This window comes from Chanodichthys erythropterus, chromosome 12 (genome assembly GCF_024489055.1).
Source record: "Chanodichthys erythropterus isolate Z2021 chromosome 12, ASM2448905v1, whole genome shotgun sequence".
NCBI lineage: Eukaryota > Metazoa > Chordata > Actinopteri > Cypriniformes > Xenocyprididae > Chanodichthys > Chanodichthys erythropterus.
Genome location: NC_090232.1, coordinates 40,921,194 through 40,942,361, shown reverse-complemented (window position 1 = coordinate 40,942,361; position 21,168 = coordinate 40,921,194). Strand labels below are relative to the sequence as shown.

The following is a 21,168-nucleotide window of genomic DNA, read 5'->3' as shown; positions in this document are numbered from 1 at the left end:
TCCTCAGGAGTGTCAAGTCAATGTATGTGCGTGTGTGTGCGCGCGCGCGCGTGTGTGAGGTGTCAATCAAAGCGGCGGCTTGCCTTTCATCTCTATAGTCAGTCAGAGATCAGGGGGAGGAGTACAGCACTACACTCTCTCCAGCCCAACATTACTCTCAGTCTCTGCTGAGCTCATTTCTGAAGAGGGACACCTTTTTACCCAAGAAACCAAACGGGAATGACACACAGCATCTGAACTCCAGCACTTTTTTTTTTTTGAGTCGGTTTTTTTTTTAAACAGTCAGAATTGTCCTGCGTTCATCTGAACTTTAACTTCTGACTCTTGCTTTTAAAATCACCCAAGGAACTGTACTTTAACTTTTTAAAACATTCAGCGCCGCTACATTCATTTCCCCTCTGGATTCTCGAGTGTTTCGCCGGTCGCGCGCTCTTGCTGCAGTTGACCAAACACTCTCGCGCGTGTTTGGAGTGCGCGAGCTGAAAGTATACGGGGGTTTCTGTCTCACGCGTTCGCTTTCCGGGCGTTTGTAGGGTGAGGAGGACTTTCAATCACCCGAGAAATGCCGCAGTTGTCAGGTGGAGGAGGCGGCGGGGACCCGGAGCTCTGCGCCACCGATGAAATGATCCCGTTCAAAGACGAGGGAGACCCTCAGAAGGAGCAGATCTTCGCGGAGATCAGCCACTCCGAGGAGGAGGGAGACTTAGCGGAGATCAAGTCATCTCTGGTCAACGAGACAGAAATCAGTCCCAACAGTAACAATCACGACGTGAGTACACCTCAAACGCACGTGAAGGTCCTGAACAATCTCAGTGAAACTTCATGGGTCCAGCTGTTGGGAAGTTGGGATTTGTTTTCAACATTAAGTGTCATGTTGATATTTTAACCTCTGTTCTGTTAGAGTGTGTGTGGATGGTTTAAATGGTAGTGCTACACGTGTTAAAGTCAACAAACTTATTTTGACCTACAGAGTCCTTATTTAAGCGAGACAAAAACACTAAAAGGGCCTCTATTATCATAATTTTCTTTATTGATCACAAAGAAAATTAATGCTTTTTTATTTGTTTCGATTTTTATGACAGTATTCATTTTTTTTAACCCACTGTCATTTTTTTTTTCAAAGAAGGCATTTTTGATCAATATTTCCTTTTACTGATCACAAAAAATAGTAGCTATTCAACAGATTTATTTGAAATTTTAATAAGAGATATTTATTCAGTTTATTCAACAATTGTTAAACCTATTGTAAATATAATATTGCAATACTACTAGGCTACATCTACTATAACAATGGTAAATATTGTTGTTGTTATTGCAATTTTTGTGATTATTAATAATTATTCAGGAAATTATGCCAGATAGGCTGCAATATGCAGATATTTTAATATTTCTGAAACAGCTCTGATTGTTTTTTTTTTGTGATACTCTTTTACAAATAGCCACAAAACTGCAATATGCTTATTTTTTTTAATATGGTATTTGTTTTTAATGTTTATTTTATTAATATTTATTTTTAATATGTATTAAAAATCAGTGTACCCCATTTATAATGGCGACAAATGAATTTGCCTGTCCTTGTTCAATTACATATTGCATTTTCACACAAAGGAAATAGTAAATAATTATCCAAATGAAACAAAATGGCTCTGTATATCCATCTGAATTTTGTGAAGCAGTTGTCAGATTAGTATGCTGGTGTAATCTCGTTTCAGTTTATTTTTGTTTCTCTCTTTTTGCTTTTTTTTAAATTTCCCATTACTTGGTCATGTGCATCAAGTAAAATGAACTGAAGAATAATAAGATGCTTGGCTTTATTAATGAAATGTATTTCCTCCTGGCATCAACAGCATGAAGGGTTACAGCATGACATGAGAAAGAACAAACTGACGGGCTGAATGTTAATTGGGAAAGCAGTGCAGATCCTCACTCCGCTGGAAGGCACCCAGAGGGAGCTGAACTCCAAATGGAGTTTATTTCCCGGCACTTCTGATTCATAATGCGGAGTGAACGAGAATAGTAGCGAAGCCTTTCTTTTTCCTTCCTCAAGATACCGACCGCATTTGTGGTCAGACTCCACAGCAGAGAGAAAATGACTGAGTTAATCAATGTACAAAAAAACTCAAGTTATCTTTTCCTTATGTATGCCTTCTGCTAAAAATATGATCAAAGCATGCTTTATTTTGTCAGCTTTTGTTTTAGGGTTGAGCAGTTTTACTTCAGATAAAGCCTTGAATTCCACATCAAAAATACGTTGCACATCAGAAATTAAGCTGTTAATATCTCTCTCCTGCATTTTTGAACAGGCAGCTAGACAGTCCCAAATAACACCAGACTCTTACCACGACAAGCACAGGGAACATCCGGACGATGGTAAGTCTGGCTTGGGAAAAATTGTGTATTATTATTAATTCTTTGATTCAGTGATGCACTTTTTTTTTTTTCTTAAAGCATGCTTTTACAAAATCATGGCATTTTCATTCTGTTATGTAAAAACATTTGCAAAGAAATTCTAATGAATACAAGATGCTATTTTTAATAAATATGCTGGTATTCATTCTTTTCATTGATCATGCTGGCTTTGTGAAGGGAATTTCACAGCCCACAGTGTGTTTGTTGTCGACACGTAATGACACGTGCCAGGGAAGTGCCCCATCTTCCTGTGACACGCTGGCCTCCAAACACACCGTCTGAGACTCTATTGTCAAGAGCAGCATGTTGCTGTGATTGCCCGGAGTTCATTTGATCTCTGTTTGCACCCGGGTCTTTTTTACGCCGAGCAGGGCGCTGGGGTCACAGTGAAGTGACTTGATTGTCTTTTGCCCTTTGTTCTCTGCTTGCTGTGAATTAGGATGCAAATTTTCAGCTAAACACTTCAGTGGCCTCAAAACGGCTGCCCCATTTTAAGATACCTTCTTGGTTTCCTGTTTAGCTAGAATTTCATGCATTTTTACAAATTTGGTTATTCATTGTAAATTGGCACTGAAAGTTTTTTTTTTTTTTTTAATAGTGACTGGACCACATAAAATATTACTTAAAATAAATTTTAAATCTTGCCTCTTATTAATTCAAGTTGAATTGTATTCTCTTAACAGGCAAGCACCAAGACATGTACAGTAAAGGCCACCCGTACCCCAGTTACCCAGGATACATCATGATGACCAATATGAACAATGAACCCTACATGAACAACGGCTCTCTCTCGCCTCCCATTCCCAGAACGGTGAGTGTTTTCCTGTGCCGATCCCTCGCCGTCCAACCAGTGACATTTTTCACAACTTCATTTTATCTTCCCTCACGCAGTTCGGGGTTATGATGTTAGTTGCCGATTGGCGGCGTGTCTGTGACTAATGCTGTGACCCATATCCATATCTGCTCGTACTGTCTATACTTTTCAACGTTGCAGATAAAAAAAAAAAAAAAAAACAGCAATATTTGCATTATTGTTTTGGGACTTGCACTCTTATGGATAAATGTATAGAACTTTACCCTCTCGATTATTCTATAAAACAACCGCTGATGGAAGGAGGGGGTTTATAAAAAAAAAGAAAAAGATGGTGGATACGCTAGCAGCTGTCCACCCTAATCCTGTTTGGTAGTTTTTGTGTGGTTAAGACTCCCTGTTTGGCAGTTGACTGGTGCCTGGAAGAGACGGCCGCTGCAGGCAGTCTGTGAGCCCGATGAGAGAGAGGGCTTTCTCCGCTGAGCTCATCTCATCCATTGTTTGCACAGCTCTGAATTCAGCTCCTTTATCAGTCTGCGGCTGTGCGATTATGGTTCGGTTTTGCTCGCCGCTGTGGTGACGGTCGCCAAACAGAAGATTGATCTGTAATTGATCAAAGCATTTGGGATAAATAGTTATGACTTGGTTAACATTTTTATCGTTTAGTTCTCCTTAAGCATTTTTTATTACTTAAGCATATACATTGTTACACAACAAGATGTGGTTAAGCAGTTTATTGGCAAACACAAAAACGTCTTTGGGTCAGCAAGGTAGTCACACATCCTTTGTGGTTTAAAGCCTTTTGCTTGGGACGTACAATAAAATCCACAAATAATAGCAGATTTTTTCCACTCGTACTTGACAATGATTTTGCAGAGTTGTTGCAGAAATCTGCAGCCATTTGCAACTTACCTGAATTTCCTTTTTTTACTCTGTGTGCAATAAAAACGCAATCATGCCAGATCCATTTCCTCAAGCTCCTCCGTCTGTTGTCTCTTTCTCTCCTTTGTGGTGGCTCAAATATTCGGACACAGTATCTCCAAGGTCTGGGATCGGTTTTCAGCAAGATCAAAGGCATCTTCGTCCCCCCCCCCCCCCCCCTCCTTCCTCCCCCCTTCATTCCCCTGAAGTTTGGATTGATTTCCATTGGCTATGACATTCCAGTGCCTGAACTCCCACCCAGTCATGAAGCAGACAATTCTGGTGGTCAGCATTTTTCTTGTGTGTGTGTGTGTTGTTGCTAGCTGGTGAAACGTCAACCGTACGAGTACAATGTTCTCCAGCCCCCCAACAGTAGTGGATATTGGCATCATGGTGCTTAGTGATCCATGAAAGCTCTACATGTTGCTCTAATCTGATAGACGACATCTGGAAATGGCATCCAGGGTTCCTTTGAGATGACTAACTTGGGGTCAGCAGATAATGTTTCCAGGTAAACACTGGGGCTGTATTGTCTCTGGTGCCTGTAGCTTTGAAGTTATAATATTTTAACATTAGTATGAAATAGTGAATTGGGAATTAGGACAACCTAGGCATTTCCTCCTTTTGAAATGATTTCCCTCGCGCCGGGACGTTTCATGTAGTTCCGCTTATCTCGGGCCCTTTTAATCAGTTGGAGAGAAGAATGGGGTGATGGGGTCCTGGATTTCATTGAATTGTTTAATCTGTTCTCCATCCCTTCTCTTTCGTTACTTCATCTTAAATTGGATTATTTAAAGTTTGAGCAAAAAGTTTCATCTCACTAAAAGTGTTTGAGATGTTACATGTTTGACCTTTGATCCATAAGTTAGTTAATGCCTTTGTCTAAATGAGTGAAAAGAAAACCAAATTTCCCCATGTATAATAGGTGGAGCTGAATATCAACCAAATGTACTCCAGTATAGTGGTTTGTTTACCACATTTTTTTTCTTTTAGCTGCGATTTTGGATTCAAAACTTATGTATGTTTGGTTGTGAAGTTGAACAAAAACCATATTTCTCCATGTATAGGTGGAGATGATTATCAACCAAATTTACTCCAGTATAGTGGTTTGCAAACTGCATTTTTTTTTTTTTTTTTTTCTGCGATTTCGGATTCAAAGCTTTTTTATATTTGGTTATGAAGTTAAACAAAAACCATATTTTCCCATGTATAATAGGTGTCGCTGAATATCAGCCAAATTTACTCCAGTATAGTGGTTTGCATACTGCGTTTTTTTTTGTTTTAGCTGTGATTTCAGATTCAAAGCTTATGTATATTTGGGTGTGAAGTTTTGACTTGATCGTCAAAGAATACAAACTTTGTCACTGGGCACCGTTGCAAGTAGCATATAAGTTATGTTTGCGGCAAATATTCACATTTGGTGTGAAAAAAGTCTCAGAGAAGAGCATTTGTGAATTTAGAAAAAAATACAAATTAACATTTTGAAAATCTTAAAAAAAATTAAGTGCATGGAAAGTAGGTTAATTTATTATTTGTTGGTTGCAGTCAGACTTCTATCTCGTAAAGGCTGGTTTGATGGGTAGCTTGCTCGCCATATGTATGTACGGCTACTGTAGTACATGTGCTGGAGCTGCTGGTGGAGCAACTTCTGTCCTTGTGCTGTTTTCCTCCCCCATCCTGACTGGCCTCTGGCAGTGGAGCTCGGGGAGAACCGACCCAAGATATACACTCACACTCGGCCTGCTTTGATGTGGGATGTGACGGATCTCTCGGTGTGGACATGCCGTGGAATCACAAACCCCCCCAAACCCTGGCTTTGCCTAAAGAGATTTCACACAGCTGGATCATCTACTCTCACTCTGTTCACCATTCGAAGAAACTACAGTTCCCAGCAGCCCTTGTGTTTGTTTTTTTTTAACATTATTTATGTCTTGCACTTCATAGTTTTCAGGATTTGCATTATTATTTACGTCATAATCAACACTTTTGAACTTCTAAACTCACCCATATGCCTTCCTAACACTCTTAGCACATACTTTAAACACATAACATGTCATCCTTTGATGAAGGCAAGTAAAGCGAACCGCCCCCACACATGGGTGATAAGGGGCAAACAAGTAGCCATATCATCTGCTGAGCAGGTCTGAACACCAGCATGGCCTAGACCTCGCAGATTTCAGCAGCCCACGGCCCTTTGAAGTGCACTGGTACAGACCCAGGGTTTTCAAACAGAGGGCCATTGATACTCTGTTTACATCGGCCGGTTACCACAGCCATATTGAATCCATGTGTCGGATTTACAAAGCAAAAAAGGCTGGCAGTGTTATTAGGTGATTTTATTTTATTTATTTATTTATTTATTTTTTTCTCTCAATGGTTTGCCCTCATGGGGCATTTCACCACCCCCGAATTATTAATGTCAAGAGACCCACTGAAATTCGCTAATTGTAATTGTCTTCATAGTAGGAGACTCTACAAACTCTGAAATTCTTGTCCAGAACACCCAAATTAAATTGCTTTTGTGTGTATTCAAGCAATGCTGTCATATTGGCATTGGTTTTGTTCCTCTTTGTAAGTCGCTTTGGATTAAACTATCTGCTAAATGTAAAATTCATCAATTTTTATAATATAGAATGCCAAGTTTATATCCTAAAATTATCATTTTCGAGCGGGCTTTGAACAGGCTTGAACACATGAGTGTTTTTTTTTCTTGACTTTTTAATGCACAGCTATTCTGCGATCCAGCAGTAGCACCTGTTGAGAGGATCCTGAGGGCATGTGCAAGTGAAGTGCAACGTTGTGTTTTGTCTTCGCATCACAGTTGTCATCACTTTTCCTGCATGTTATGTCTCCAGGCCTGGCTGTGACCTCCAGCGGCCTCTTTAAACCCTGCTTTATTTTGACAATAGTAGCTGACGCTGTTGTCCCAGTTTGGGTTGTTTTTCTTTTGCACTTCTTATTTAAGTATTTTTTTTTTTACTCCTTTTCATTTAATGTTTGTCGCTTCATTTAGTAGTATTCTCATTCCCAGTGTCATTTAAATCTCATTTAGTCTCGACTCTCGAATGACTTGAAATCCCCATGTTTTTCTCATTTTACAATTGTTTGTTTGAGAAGTGACATTCAATGCGTGTCAGTAACCCTCTTCTATCAAATCACGCTAGTTGTATAACCGTTGAAAATTGTGTAGTATTGCTAATTTTGCTGCGTAGAAACGCCAAAACAGTCAAGTTAAGCGTCTTGTCAAACCTTCGTCATCTCAAGAGAAATTCATCAGTGACAGTGATTGAAACCGCATTGTGTTTGTGTACACGCATCCCTGAACTTCATTTGCACTGCTTTTTACTGATCAATAGAGGCTCTGTGCCACTAGGTTCCACTTTTTTCATATTTTTCTGAAGCTCATTATTTTTTTTTGTCAGGCTGTTTGTGTATGTGGGGGCAAAAGAGCTTCACATGCTCCATGAATCAGACGCCACTGAAATATTCATGCTCCCTCGTGTAGGAGTTTGGTAAAGGGCTTCTCTGAATTACAGTACAAAGATGGCTCGCCACCAGGCTTTATTAGCAAGGCTGTTTAATGGATGTATAGATACAGCCTCCCCCCCCCCAGTTTCTTGCATGCACTCACTCCCTCTCTTTGTGTTGCTCACCGAACCCTCCCTTTGCCTCCGATTTCTCTGACTCTTTCGGCATCTCATAGTCAGTCAGTCAACTCATGTTTGCAGTGGATGGGAGGGGAGGGCTTTGCTATCAGCTCTTTTTGTGTGGTCTTGGCCATAAAAAACACCCTGTTCTTTGAATGTGAAAAGAGCCTGCCTTTAATTTTTGGGAAACTCATAAAAGTTTGTCGCTCCTTTCATATCTGCCGCAGAATTGAAAACAAATGCTTCTTTTTTTCATCCGCCTTTGAACTGGCCAATTATGGAGTTGTGAAAATAAAAATCACCCTGTCAATCTCTCTTGCTCCCTCTCCTCCTTTTTTACTCCTTTCTTTTCCAGCTTTTTCGTTTTAACTTTGCTCTCTTTGATTTCTCTCCTTCGCTCCCTTGTTTTTGTCTTTTTCTGTCTTCCTTTTTCTCTCGTTTGTGTTGAAGGTGTGTGTGTGTGTGTGTGTGTGTTGGGGGGGATCAGTGATGTCAAAGTCAAAACCGAGAGCATTAAGAAAACTGGCGAAATGCAATCCAGCTGCAATCCGACATGACGCTGGAAAAAGGGGGCTGTGGAGCAGAGAGCTGCGGCGTATTCCCAGGGCGCACAACTGCTCGCGGCCTTGGCTTTGATCTCTTCAAAGCCTTCTGCCTCCTACTAGATGAAGAGTCTTGGCTTCGTTTCGTGAGCGCTGGAGAGAGAGAGAGAGAGAGGGAGGGGAGGGTGAGTGAGGGGAATTAGAGGGGGTTGTTGTGCATAGAAATGGATGAGGATTGGGGGGGAGAAAGGCGAATTAAAAAAAAAAAATGTGACAAAGATACACTGAAGGAGGGCGGCAGGAAGTTAAAGGTGTCCTTTTGCCCTATTCGGGCCAAAATCAATCAGATTGTGGGAGTAATTACTTGTAATTCAGCACAAGTCTCAGGGGGTTTTGTTACCTGAGGGACTTTGACCTCAGAAACGGAGCCCAGGCCGGGGAAGGGAGGGCCAGTGGAGGGAGGGAGGGGAGAGGTGTTGAAAAGCAGGCTGCCCTGTTGCCGTCCAGCAGAGCAGAAAATGGGAGCACAATGCAGTGATTACCCTTGCAGATGTCCCCATATTTATGTCGGCGATGTTTTGGTGTGGCGTAGGCGGTGGGATTGCTACGGAGCTAACGAGGCTCGGCTATTGTAGTGGAGCGTGTGCCCGGTTCTGCCCCCTCCGAAACCCCAACACACCCGCCCCCAACCTCAAGGCTTTCCCACATTAGACTGAAACAGGGAAACTGTCTTGCCCCTAGAGGTGTCCAATTTGTGCAAAATACACTTACTTAAGATGATGATGGCGACATAAACACATTTTTTGTGGCCCATAGAGGAGGGTGGCCTGTAGCCCAACTGTGATGGCAATATATAGGCTACACTGAAAAGAAAATGGTGTATAAACAACTTTCTCTCAGAAATTGCTTGTAAATTTTCAAACTATTGCAAAGAAACGGCAAGTAACACATTGAATTACATGTGACATTTTGTAGTAGAAAAACTGACATTTTTTTAAAAGTGTACATTACATGATTCATTTAATAATGGCAAATGAGATATGTACACAATTTCTGAAATTTATTTGTAAATATGTACTGTATGTTTATAATTAATTTATATTAAAAACAATAAAATATATAAAAATGCTTTATGTAAACAAATTTTGTATAAAAATTGAATAATTTACAAAAATTATTTTAAGTTATTTTTATATATTTTATATAGATTTTTTTTAAAAGAAATTATTTTCATTCAGCAAGGATGCATTTAAATTGATCAAAAGTGACAGTAAAGACATTTATAATGTTATAAAATATTTCTATTTCAAACAAATGCTGTTCTTTTTGAACTTTCTATTCATCAAAGAATCTTGAAAAAATGTATCATGATTTCTACAAAATATGAAGCAACACAACTGTTTCAACATTGATAATAATAAGAAATGTTTCTTGGGCATCAAATCAGCATATTAGAATGATTTCTGAAGGATCATGTGACACTGAAGACTGGAGTAATGATGCTGAAAATTCAGCTTTGCATCACAGGAATAAATTACATTTTAAAATATATGAAAATTAAAAAATATATTTTAAATTATAATATTTTCAAATTGTAATATTTATGTTTTTGCTGTATTTTTGATCAAATAAATGCAGCCTTGGCAAAAAGACTTCTTCCAAATACATAAACTATAACTATAATATATATTTATATACTACTCCATTCTTGTTTTCTCCCATGTTCATGCCTCGATCATGGTTTACACAAACTACATAAACCGTAACCATTACCAGTGCCCCCTCATCTCAGCCTATTGTTAATAAGGTTCATCAGACAAATTGACTGCTCTGCTCCTTTGATCTGATCTTTCATCTCTGAATCTGGCCTTCTGCATTACTGTTACTGATCTGAACAGACCTGCATTGTGATGTTTTTTTTCCTATCGCTAATTGATTTGAGCCCATGTGGAGTGTTCATTTATTGCTGAAGGGCCCTTCAAAAATATATAGAGCCCCTTATATGAGACTGCATGTTCAAATACACACTTTTTTTAGGACATCTGCTATTATTCACCCCCTATTTTGTTGTATGATATGCTCTCTGTTTCTCTGGTTGTGGAAATGAGACCTGAGATGAGTAGCACTTTGTTTACTTTCCTCAGTTGTTTGATGCTGGATGATGAAACCTATAAAAATACTCCGCAAGACTGCGTTTGTTCATCGTTGCCTTTGTGCGCCTTGCACCAACTTCTTGCAACCACTGCAGTGGTTATTAACAGCATCTGTGCCTCCCAAAGGATATGCATAGGTAATAATAAAATTAGATTTACATCTTTGTTTGAGACTACACTATACTGATGTTAGGCCTGCGAACACTACCGTCGAAATTCTGGACAAACTTGACTTTGTTTCTCAAGATATTAAAAACCTTTTGATCTGAAGCCTTATGCTTAAATGTTTGAAATAAGTTTTGTAGACACATGTCTAGTTGATGTTAAATACTTTTGGGAAGTTAAGAACCTGTGATGTGTGTGACATGCTGTACTTTATCTAAACAATATTTTAAATTTAGAATCTTTTGTGGATTTTATGACTATTAATTGAGAGACTACATGAAACTCACACCATTTAAAATAATGCAGGGAAGGCAAAAGGATTTTAAAAATAGTGAAACGGTGACCTAATATAGACTTTTATTTCAAAGGGTTAGTTCACCCAAAAATGAATTCTGTCATTTATAACTCTCATTTCGTTCCACACCCGTAAGACCTTCGTTCATCTTCAGAACACAAATGAAGATATTTTTGAATCTGAGAGCTCTCTGACACCTCCATAGAAAGCAATGCAATTACCACTTTCAAGGCCCAGAAAGATACTGATCGTCGTTTTGACGTTGAACCCGGAAGCGCTGCACTGCGTTCACTACGTCAACAGCATAGGAGACTGACTGGGAAGAGAAGAGATTGTTGAATAAAGTTATTTTTGTTTTGTTTTTGCACACAAAACATATTCTCATCGCATCATAAAATTAAGGTTGAACCACTGTGTTCACATGGATTATTTTAATGATGTCTTTACTACCTCTCTGGACCTTGAAAGTGGTAATTGCATTGCTTTCTATGGTGGATCAGAAAGCTTTTGGATTTCACCAAAATTTTCATTTTTGGGTGAACTAACCCATTAAATGGAAATCTTGATAGTTACTTTTATTAAACATTAAAATAAAAGAAATTAATTTTAAAACATTGTCAGTCCAGAAGTGTTATTTCATACTTTTTATTACACTATTATTGTAAAATGTACACTTAGCAGGTGTATTCTAAATTTTGTAGTGTACGTCGTGGACTGGCTGTGTGTAAAATCATAAAGATTGCTGGAAGCGATCAGTAAGTTACCGAGATTTGGCGATGGCCTGAAATATTGAAGTTTTGAAGCTCTATTTCAAATGATCGAGCAGGTAAGCATTTTATATAAACACAAATGCATTAAAATATTAAAATATCTCATTGATGTCGTTTCAGTCCTGTTAAGAATAGACCTTAGGGCTACACGCCATATTGTTGATGCAAACAACATTTGTAAGACATTTAATAAATAAAAAATTGAAAAGGGTTTTCCACAAATTTCTAGTGGACAAAAAAGCACATTTTCATTGCATAATAGTTGCTACTCGTGTTGCTAGTCTGTTGCATTACAGAAAGGTGGTATTTCTCATTTTTTAAAGCATTTCATTTGAGAAAAATTTGTCTACGTCCCTGAGTGTAAGATGAGTCATCAGTATTTTTCATGTTTTAACAGAAGAGGAACACTGTAAATGCACATTTACTTGGCATTTATTTTTCTTTTAAAAGTAAACTAGCTAACACACATGGAATAAAAGCCACAAATGTCAAATTCATTGAAATACGAATGGCTGTGATTTGTGTAGTACATTGTGAAGTTTTCAGTGTTTATTATGTTTTGGAACGGTCCATCCATAATGGTATAATTCATATTCCAGCAGAATACTCTAGGTAGGTTTGCCTGGCATACAATGATATTTATACCTGGTCTTTGATAAATATTTATGTATCTCAGATGGCATACATCCATGGAAAGTGGTGCACATGCTGCTTATGCATTATAGATTTAGGTTGTAATTATTGGAGCTATTTTGAAGATAATCTGCATTAGAATAACTGACTGATGGTTTCTCAGCTCGTTCTGTATCTACACGCCCATGACGTGATGTTATTATGAACTCATTTTGCGATTGAACATTAATTGAAAACTTCATGGAAATTTGACTGTTGTAGCACACAACGCCTTTATTTACACTTCTGTTTTTCAATCTGTCATTTAATGAACGATGCACAAGAATAAAACCCCAACCATTTGCAGACAGAGGGTTGGCCTGATTTTCTGAATCCAGTTTTCTGCGAGCCAGTTTTCTTTTAGTTAGACCAAATCTTGGACCTGTTCCCTCTCCCATCCCATTATCTCCTATTTAATGTCAAGAACACAAAGATCTCACGCACGTTTGCATACTCCACCACCGCGTCTCGCCTTGTTTGCACACAGCCGATGTTTTGTTTGCTTTAGTCTGGACAATAGTCACAAAAGTACTCCTTCAAAAGTATCGAACCGGGGGAGGTGCCCGTCCTGCGTGTGAGCCGACTTTCAAGAGCTTGTTGAAGTGCTCCCTAGTCATGCGTGGGTTGAGAGAAGTCATTTGTTCTCCGGGGATTATAGTGCGAGTGTGTGTGTGTGTGTGTGTGTGTGTGTGTGTGTGCGCGCCCTCTCAGACTGAGGGTTTTCACTGGCTGATGCTAAATTGAAAAGCAGTTGTGTTGAGGTTAACTAGCTAATTCCCTAACAATGTGGGGAGGCCACATTTATATGAGAGGTTTGTGCGTAATGCGGTATTGTCCTACCTACAAGCAAAACAGTGCGACAAAAGCTTTACGTGATAAAAGAGTGAAGATGTAGGGTTGTTACAATTGATCCCTGGGTCTTATTGAGATGTATTCAGTCTTAAATCTGACAGAACAGGTTTTGATTTCTTGCGGTCTATGAGAAATATCACATTTTCTCTCTGCGACTGCACAAGTAACGAAAGCAAAATAAAAGAAAACTGAATTGAGGAAAAGACTAATTGTTTTTTCTTGTTTGTAAGAATACATCCAATCACGTAGCTTGTTGAGGACAGGTGTGCTATTATTTTTCTTAGTGATAAGGCTTCATTTTTGTCTGGGGGATGATAAAACATCTTACAATAAAGGAAGGACCTCAGTTACATTGACCAGAGTGATGATTTCATATGCCCTATGATTTCTGTGATGCCAAATATGCGGATGGAATTGCAGAATCATAAAAATAGAATTTACTGTATGTGACAATTTTATTGTCACTTACGGTACTTTATGCGGAGTGATGTAGGAATTGGTGAAAATTGGATAAATCCAAAGAACGTCTGTACACTCCACATTAACTTCATCTCCAGAGCTGCTCTGAGAGTTCACAAACATTTTGATAAAACTATTGTCTGATACACACAGAAACTCAAAGGTCTTCACTACAACCCGCCAAAATAAAAGTTGTTTAACTTGAAATTACGACCGTAATATAATACTGTTTTACAGTATAATGTACACTCTTAAAAAAAAATGCTGGGTTAAAAACAACCCAAGTTGGATTGAAAATGGACAAACCCAGCGGTTGGGTTAAATGTTTGCCCAACCTGCTGGGCAGTTTTATTTAACTCAACTATTGTTTGAAAATGACTGTTTGAAATGAACCCAAAGTATGTTGGAAGTTAACCTTTATTAACATGTTTAATAAATGAACATTTATAAATCAGTTTAATGATTAATAATGACACAATAAACGTTTATTAAATTGCTTATCAATAAATGTTCACCTTTTTGATTTTTTTTTTTTTTTTTTTTTTTTTTTTGCCTGTATGGGCAATATGTCTGATTTTTTAATTTCCAACCTATTTTCGATTCATTTCAAGCCAGCCACAAAGTCATTTTTAAACAATAGTTGGGTTAAATAAAACTACCCAACTGCTGGGTCAAAACAACCCAATCCATTTTCAACCCAACTTGGGTTGCTTTTAACCGAGCATTTTTTAGAGTGTACTTAAAATAACAATAATGATAATGGTTTATTAAAACAAGTATTTAAGAAAAATCACACAATTCCCAATTAGAGGTTGAGTATGTATTTTCTGCAGAGCTAATAGCAGCAAAGGTAACTGGAAAAATAATTGTTTCCAAACATACATATAGATTTTATCATTTCATGCATTCCCTGACAATCAAACCCATGACATTGATGTTGCTAGCTGTGGAAATGCTTAAAGTTTACTTGCCACTTTAAGAAAATGGAAAACCCTTTACCTTTAAATATATAACGGTATGCTTGGGATATAGTAGCTTTGTTTAGGGAAGGTTTTCAATAGGTTGTTTTTGGGGATATCCTAAATGGGCAGTTACACTGTGCATTTCCTTCCATTGACTTCCATTCATACTCATGCGAACTCTGGAAACCGGAAACGCAAGATCATGCAATTTATGTCACGTGAAGACGTGTGTCCAATAGAAGATATGTGATTGCCTGACCTTTTAACTGAATTAACAGAATAACGCAATTTTTGAAGCTGCAGGTTTGCAGTGTTGCAGAAAAGGGGAGTAGATTGTATATTTTTACATTTTGGATTTATTATTATTGTTATATGTTGAATTTATGTTTTTAAAAAAGACGTCACAGAGCGTGATGTCATATCATGACTGTTGCAGTGCCCAAAGAAAATTTGTGTGCTCTTTACAACTATTGAACGTTTATGATGTGTGCAGAGCAGAAATCCACATCTTCTGCAATGTTAATTTGCTTTCAACCGGTGTAGACTTCTGTCTCTTTCCCACCCTCCCCCTGCTCTGCTTCCTCTTTTCTTCTCATCTCAATCCCTAACTCTGGGCCGTAAAGCTCAGGCTTTGTTGCTGAGAGTGTGAAACTAGGTCACTACCCGGCATCTGAAGTAGCTCCATTCACTACAGCCCAGTACCTCTGATGTTGCAGGTACGGTTTGCGAGCTCGCACGTGTACGCACTCACACGGCAACAAACACACGTGCGGCAGAGTCTCACCGCTCCACTCAAACATTAACCTGAGCCTCCAGCCCTGCAGCGAGGGAGAGCGAGGGAGCGGATTGTTCCAGCCCTCCATCACAAGCTCCCCCACAGGTCTCATTCTCCCCTCGCTGCAAGTTCCTCCCAAATCCAGAGTGGCAGCCATTTATGTGCCGTATACCTGTGTGAATGTGCTGGCAAACACCGTCTGCACATGCCAGGCAAATCCCACTCCTTCAAACGCCTGCTCAGAAATGATTCTAGAACTTGACATATCTTCCACCGCTTCCTTCTTTATTTTTGTAGTAGAAAAAATGATGTTTTACGTTCTGAGGGAAACAAAGATATTTGAGTGGCTCACGCTTGTTGCAAAACTCGCAGGTTGTTTTTGGTGATTGAGCTATTATCATGTGGTTAAAATATCACAGCAATTGAGTTGAAATGGTTTAATTAAAAAAAAAAAAAAAATTATTTGGTAATGATTCTGCTCTTTACATTGTGGTGGTACCCAGGGTTGCCAGGTTTTCACAACAAAGCCCGCCCAATTGCTACTCAAAACTAGCCCAATCGTGTTTCGGGGGGTAAAATCCGCATTTTTGGTGGGGTTCACCTTATAAAATTTGCATTCCAGGGCTAAATATCATGTTATTTGGGGTCGCTTCAATCCGTGGATATGGAAAAACAACCCGCGGCAACAGTGTAAAAGTAGCCCAATTCCGCGGGAAAGCCGTGAGTTTGGCAACACTGTTGGTACTAATTTTTTCTGTAGAAAAGACTTTATTTATTCATTTATTTAAAAATACATTTATTTTAATGTCTATTTTATATTATTTTTATTATGTCTATGTATTTATTGTATGTATGTATGTATTTAGTATTGATTTAAAATAAATGAATATAAATAAATAATAAATAAATATTTAATTTTAAAAATATAAAAAAAGGAAATTTTAGTTATTTATATATATTAATAAAATGAAAAATAAAATGTAAATGTATTTTTTTTATTTAAATTGTAGTGTATTTAAATTATATTTAAATAAAATAATTTATTTACTTTATTTTTGTTTCATTAGTTTAGTTGATTTCTGACATTTTATCGTTATGGACCCTTTTTACAGACTGTGATGACGCGTTTCCACAGTCAAGTTTTTAATATTTTCTTTTTTAAAAAACTGACTAAACATTTATATCCCTATACTTTGTTATATTATCATGGCAGTAAATAGCAAAAAAACTACTTAACGCTTCTGCGAGGTTGTTTCTAATACAACGGCTGAGGAAGTGACGGCAAATTAGACGTCTTTCTCTCTTCTGACTGCTGTATGTTTTCTTCTTTTTTTAAAGTCGTGGAAATGTTGTCGCAGATTTTCTTTTGCTTTTACAGCACATGTAAATACAAAAATAATATTTGCTCCCGTCCCCCATTCAACAGTATAAAAGTTTATCCAACTATGATGACTTCTGCTTCTGAGAACACCATGAAAAGGGTCCATTAACAAAAAAATTGTCATTGCTTGAAAAAATAATAGTGTGCCTTTACTCAAGCCATGTGATTTGATGGATCATTCATGTCTGTAGCACAAATGGTACATGAAACGTTGTGTGCTAATACTTTGGGTTGTAATGTCAATAGCCTTAATAGAAGGTGAGCCTACTGTACATTTAGCAGTCCTTTAATTTGTGCTTTGCTACTGAGCTGTTTCCTTTTCATTGTCTGTAAAGGTAACACTAGCATGTTGCATAGCAGCGATTGGCCAGTGTGATTATGTTGGAGTATCGGCCTTCCATAAATAACCGAGTGAGAGCTGGCTCGGTATGAAAGGAAGGAATAAACAAGTGTTCATTCACATGCTTTCCACAACATTGTGAAGGATCACGAATGCCTGCATTTGGTATGTAGAAGTCAGGCAGGTTTTTAAAGTTTAATGTTTGTGGCTGTTGTGTCAGAATGCATGCTAATGGCACATGGTGTGTGTGTGTTTGGTCAGTGGATGCTGTGTTGCCTGCTGACCAGTCCACTCCAGTGGAATGTTTGACCTTTCGGTGGTGCTTTGAAGTGACCAGGTCCTGCTGTGAAAATGAGCCCTGCGTAAGCCGCAAGGTGAACGTGTAGCAGGATGTTGAGGACTCTGCCAATCCCTTATATAACCTCCACGCAATTCAAAACTGTGACGAAGTCACCTCACAACCAATCAGCAATATCTATATAATACTATTGTAAATGCGTTATAAGCAGTCGTCGATTGTCAGCTCAACCCTTTTCACTTTCCACTTAAGCCTTTGTTGTTGGTTAGGCAGCATTATTGTCGCCTTATTGTCTTGATAAATAAATGTTGTATTTTATTCTCAGTGAGCTTTAAATCCCTCGTCCTTGCGTCGCCTCAGGTTGGCGCCGTTCCAGCGTTTATGTATCAAATTTGTGTTTGTTTTATGGTTCACATCTGTCAGAATGCAGGGCTGCATATGCTGGTGATGTGGTTTTCTGGGCCATTAATGGGTGAGATGTTTGATGTTCTGTTCCTCTGCTTGACTATTGCAGATGACAGCTGGTGCACTGCTGTCACAATTCTGAATGCCATGCTTTGAACTTAAACTAGCTAAATAAATGTTATTTATTATTATTATTATTATTAATAATATATTAATTATTTTATGGTACTAATTATTTTTGTAGAGTAGCATTTTATTTTATGTTATGTTATGTTATGTTATGTTATGTTATGTTATATGTTATATGTTATGTTATATGTTATGTTATATGTTATGTTACTTTACTTTACTTTACTTTACTTTACTTTACTTTACTTTATGTTATGTTATGTTATGTTATGTTATGTTATGTTATGTTATGTTATTTTATTTTAATATCCCCAAAGGATATTAAATGTTTTCTTAATATTTTGTTTATTTATTTATTTACTTATTTTTTCTGTACAAACCACCTGATAAAATGTAAAACATTTATTTAAATATACTATTTTAATTTATTTTTTTTTTTTTTGGGTGTGAGTGTAACATCCAGGTTCCAACACCAGTGTTCAAAATAGACTTGTCCCTGACAATGATTAAAATAAAGTCTGTCTTTTGCTTATTCTTTTGCTCACTCTCTTTCTTTTAAAGCCTTTAGGGCAGGCTTTCCTCCATTCGTTCCCCTCTCCTCTACCTCTCTTGCTTTCCATCCACCCTTCGCTTCCTCCTCTTGTTTGTATCGCTACCTTGGGCATGTGGCATGTGCCATGAGAGCGCTTCATTAATTGGGTTTGGTTACATTAAGCCCCAGAGCCAACAGGCCATCCTGCCAATATCACATTCCATTTATAACCCACCGCTCTAGACTAGGGGCCTCTCTTTATTTTGGGTGTCTCAGTACTGGGGTTGCTCACTTACTGGGGCTTTAAAGGGGCCAATATATTGAATTGAGTGGGCACTGTGTGTGTGTGTGTTTATCTTTGTTATTTAAAGGTCATGCATTCCTACTAATGGGATGTGAGTATGAACACCTGGGGTGGGTGTGTGTGTGTGTGTGTGTGTGTTTGTGGGCAGGAACTGTTTTGGCTGGTAGTACAGGGTGTGTTTCTATTCAGGACTTGACTGTGTTTTGTCAAATGTTTCGGTAGTCACAAACCTAAAGTGTCACTTTTTTTCACAACAATTTTTTGTTTTTTGTTTGTTTATTTAGACTTTCTTATACAGTGTGTTAAATTAATTTACAGGGTTAAATCTAAATGACCTTTGTGTCAGTGTCAATTTACCACAGAAGATAGTTTCATCTCATTCGTCTGACAAACACTACTAAAATATGCTTCAAAAGTATAGCCACAAGACTTATACATGCTGACTTAGACAAGACTAGTGTGATAGATTCACTTAGTGTTATTTGCGATTTTATTTTAACTATTGCTTTAAAAAAAATTATGGATTAATTGAAATATATTTATGTGGTGATTGTCATTTTGCTGCAAATGCTTAGTGTGTAGTATATGAACAACCTAATATATGGCTTGTTTGAACCTACCGATGCATGCATTCACTCTTCACTCTTTAATTTCCTTTTATTCATGTGTAGGCATTTCTCTCGTAAGTAAACACAGTATAGAGGTATTTCACCAAGATGTGTAGCTGTATGGCAATCTGTCGTTACCACTTATGTTGTCAACTCCCGAATGTTTGCAAAACACCTTGCGCTCTTTCACACAGCAGCTTTATTGTAGCCGCGGGCATGAGGAGTCCTCATTGCATATAAATTACAGTAGAGGGAAGCGATTATTATAAACCCTCCCCCTCCTCCCAACACCACGGAAATGAGATAATTGAGTGGAGGACAAAGGGCTGGTGGTGCGAAGAAAACGCTTGTTGGTAACACTGACAATGTTTTGGGCAACATAGGATGATTGGAAAAATGTGCCTCTAGTCTATCTATGTTTCTGAAAAACTACAAAAACATACCTGCACATACTAAATATATATCTGCAGTTTTCAGCTGAAATGAATGAACACTAGTAGCAGTAAAACACCAACAATTTTTATATTACTTTGAACAATAATTATGTTAGAGACATATTACCAATTAATAAAGACTTATTTTTGCGTAGTTTCTTGCACAATACTTTAAGACATCAGAACACTTTTACCATAGTGCATAATTTGTAAACTAATCTATTTAGACTAGGGCTGTCAAGCAATAACATTTTTTAATCTAATTAATTACACAATGTGTTGACTAATTAATCTAATGAATCACAATTTAATCGCACGTCAAATTTGTCTGAGAGATTACCCCTAAAAGATCATTTAAAGTCATTATTGTGTTAAATGAGAAAAGCATCAAAAATAAATGACAAAAAACAGCTTTTGAAAGAAATATTTAATTGATTCTACATGAGGCTGAGTAAATGGTGACACAATTTTCATTTTTTGAGTAAACTATCCTTTTAATGTTTTTTTTTTTATTTTTTTTATTATTATTATTAATATGGAAATATATGAAAATGATACTCTAAAAATGAATCTAACACTGCCAGTAGGTGGTGGTAAATGTCTTAATGAGTGAGCCATTAAGTCATTCATTCATTTGATTCATTCAAATGGCTGATTAATTCAGGAATTAAGTAAATGGCGCTCTTTATCAATGGGCCATGAATCACTGATTCACCCGATTGATTCATTCAGAAACGAAACAAAACCACTGTGTGTTGCTCGGAGATGCACAACCGTTCTGCTCTGGCTTTATCGGTAATTGCTAGCCTGACTTCGTCATACTCATATTCTAGGCAAAATGTGAGTCTGATGCTGCTCCATTGCATTTGAATTATGGGGCGTGTCTTAACCGAACCAGTAAAAAAAAAAAAAACTCTGCACTCAATTGGATAGACCTAAAACCAATCAGAGCAACGCAGTAAGTGACGTATGTTGAACTTGTACTTAAAGGTACAATATGTAAAATTTTTGCAGTAAAATATCCAAAAACCACTAGGCTAGTGTTATATATTTTGTTCAGCTGATTACTAACAATATCTCTAATGTTTTCAACTACTTGTAAATCATGAGAAAATTCCCATTCTAAACAGTGACACGGGGCAGTGCAGTCGCCTGTCAATGACATCAGTTACCTTTGTTACCGCCTTTACTGACGTAGAAACCACATGACAACAGTGCCGTGGACAAATGCGGAAGTAGTGTCTAGCGTCCAGCAAACCACTAGCTTGCTTCAAGCAGTTCCTTATTTACTTCTTGCACGTTTT

General features: G+C 37.8%; 1 protein-coding gene across 3 annotated transcripts in view; it reads left to right on the top strand.

The window, feature by feature from the left end:
- The first annotated feature begins 297 nt into the window (after positions 1–297).
- Positions 298–21,168, top strand: part of lef1 (lymphoid enhancer-binding factor 1) — a 49,700-nt gene continuing 28,829 nt past the window's right edge. For all 3 annotated transcript variants that reach the window (XM_067403861.1, XM_067403860.1, XM_067403859.1), the window contains exons 1-3: positions 298–769; positions 2,304–2,370; positions 3,093–3,220. In XM_067403861.1, the coding sequence (XP_067259962.1) occupies positions 563–769; positions 2,304–2,370; positions 3,093–3,220 (402 nt within the window). In that variant the 5' untranslated portion in view covers positions 298–562. The remainder of the gene's footprint in view (positions 770–2,303; positions 2,371–3,092; positions 3,221–21,168) is intronic.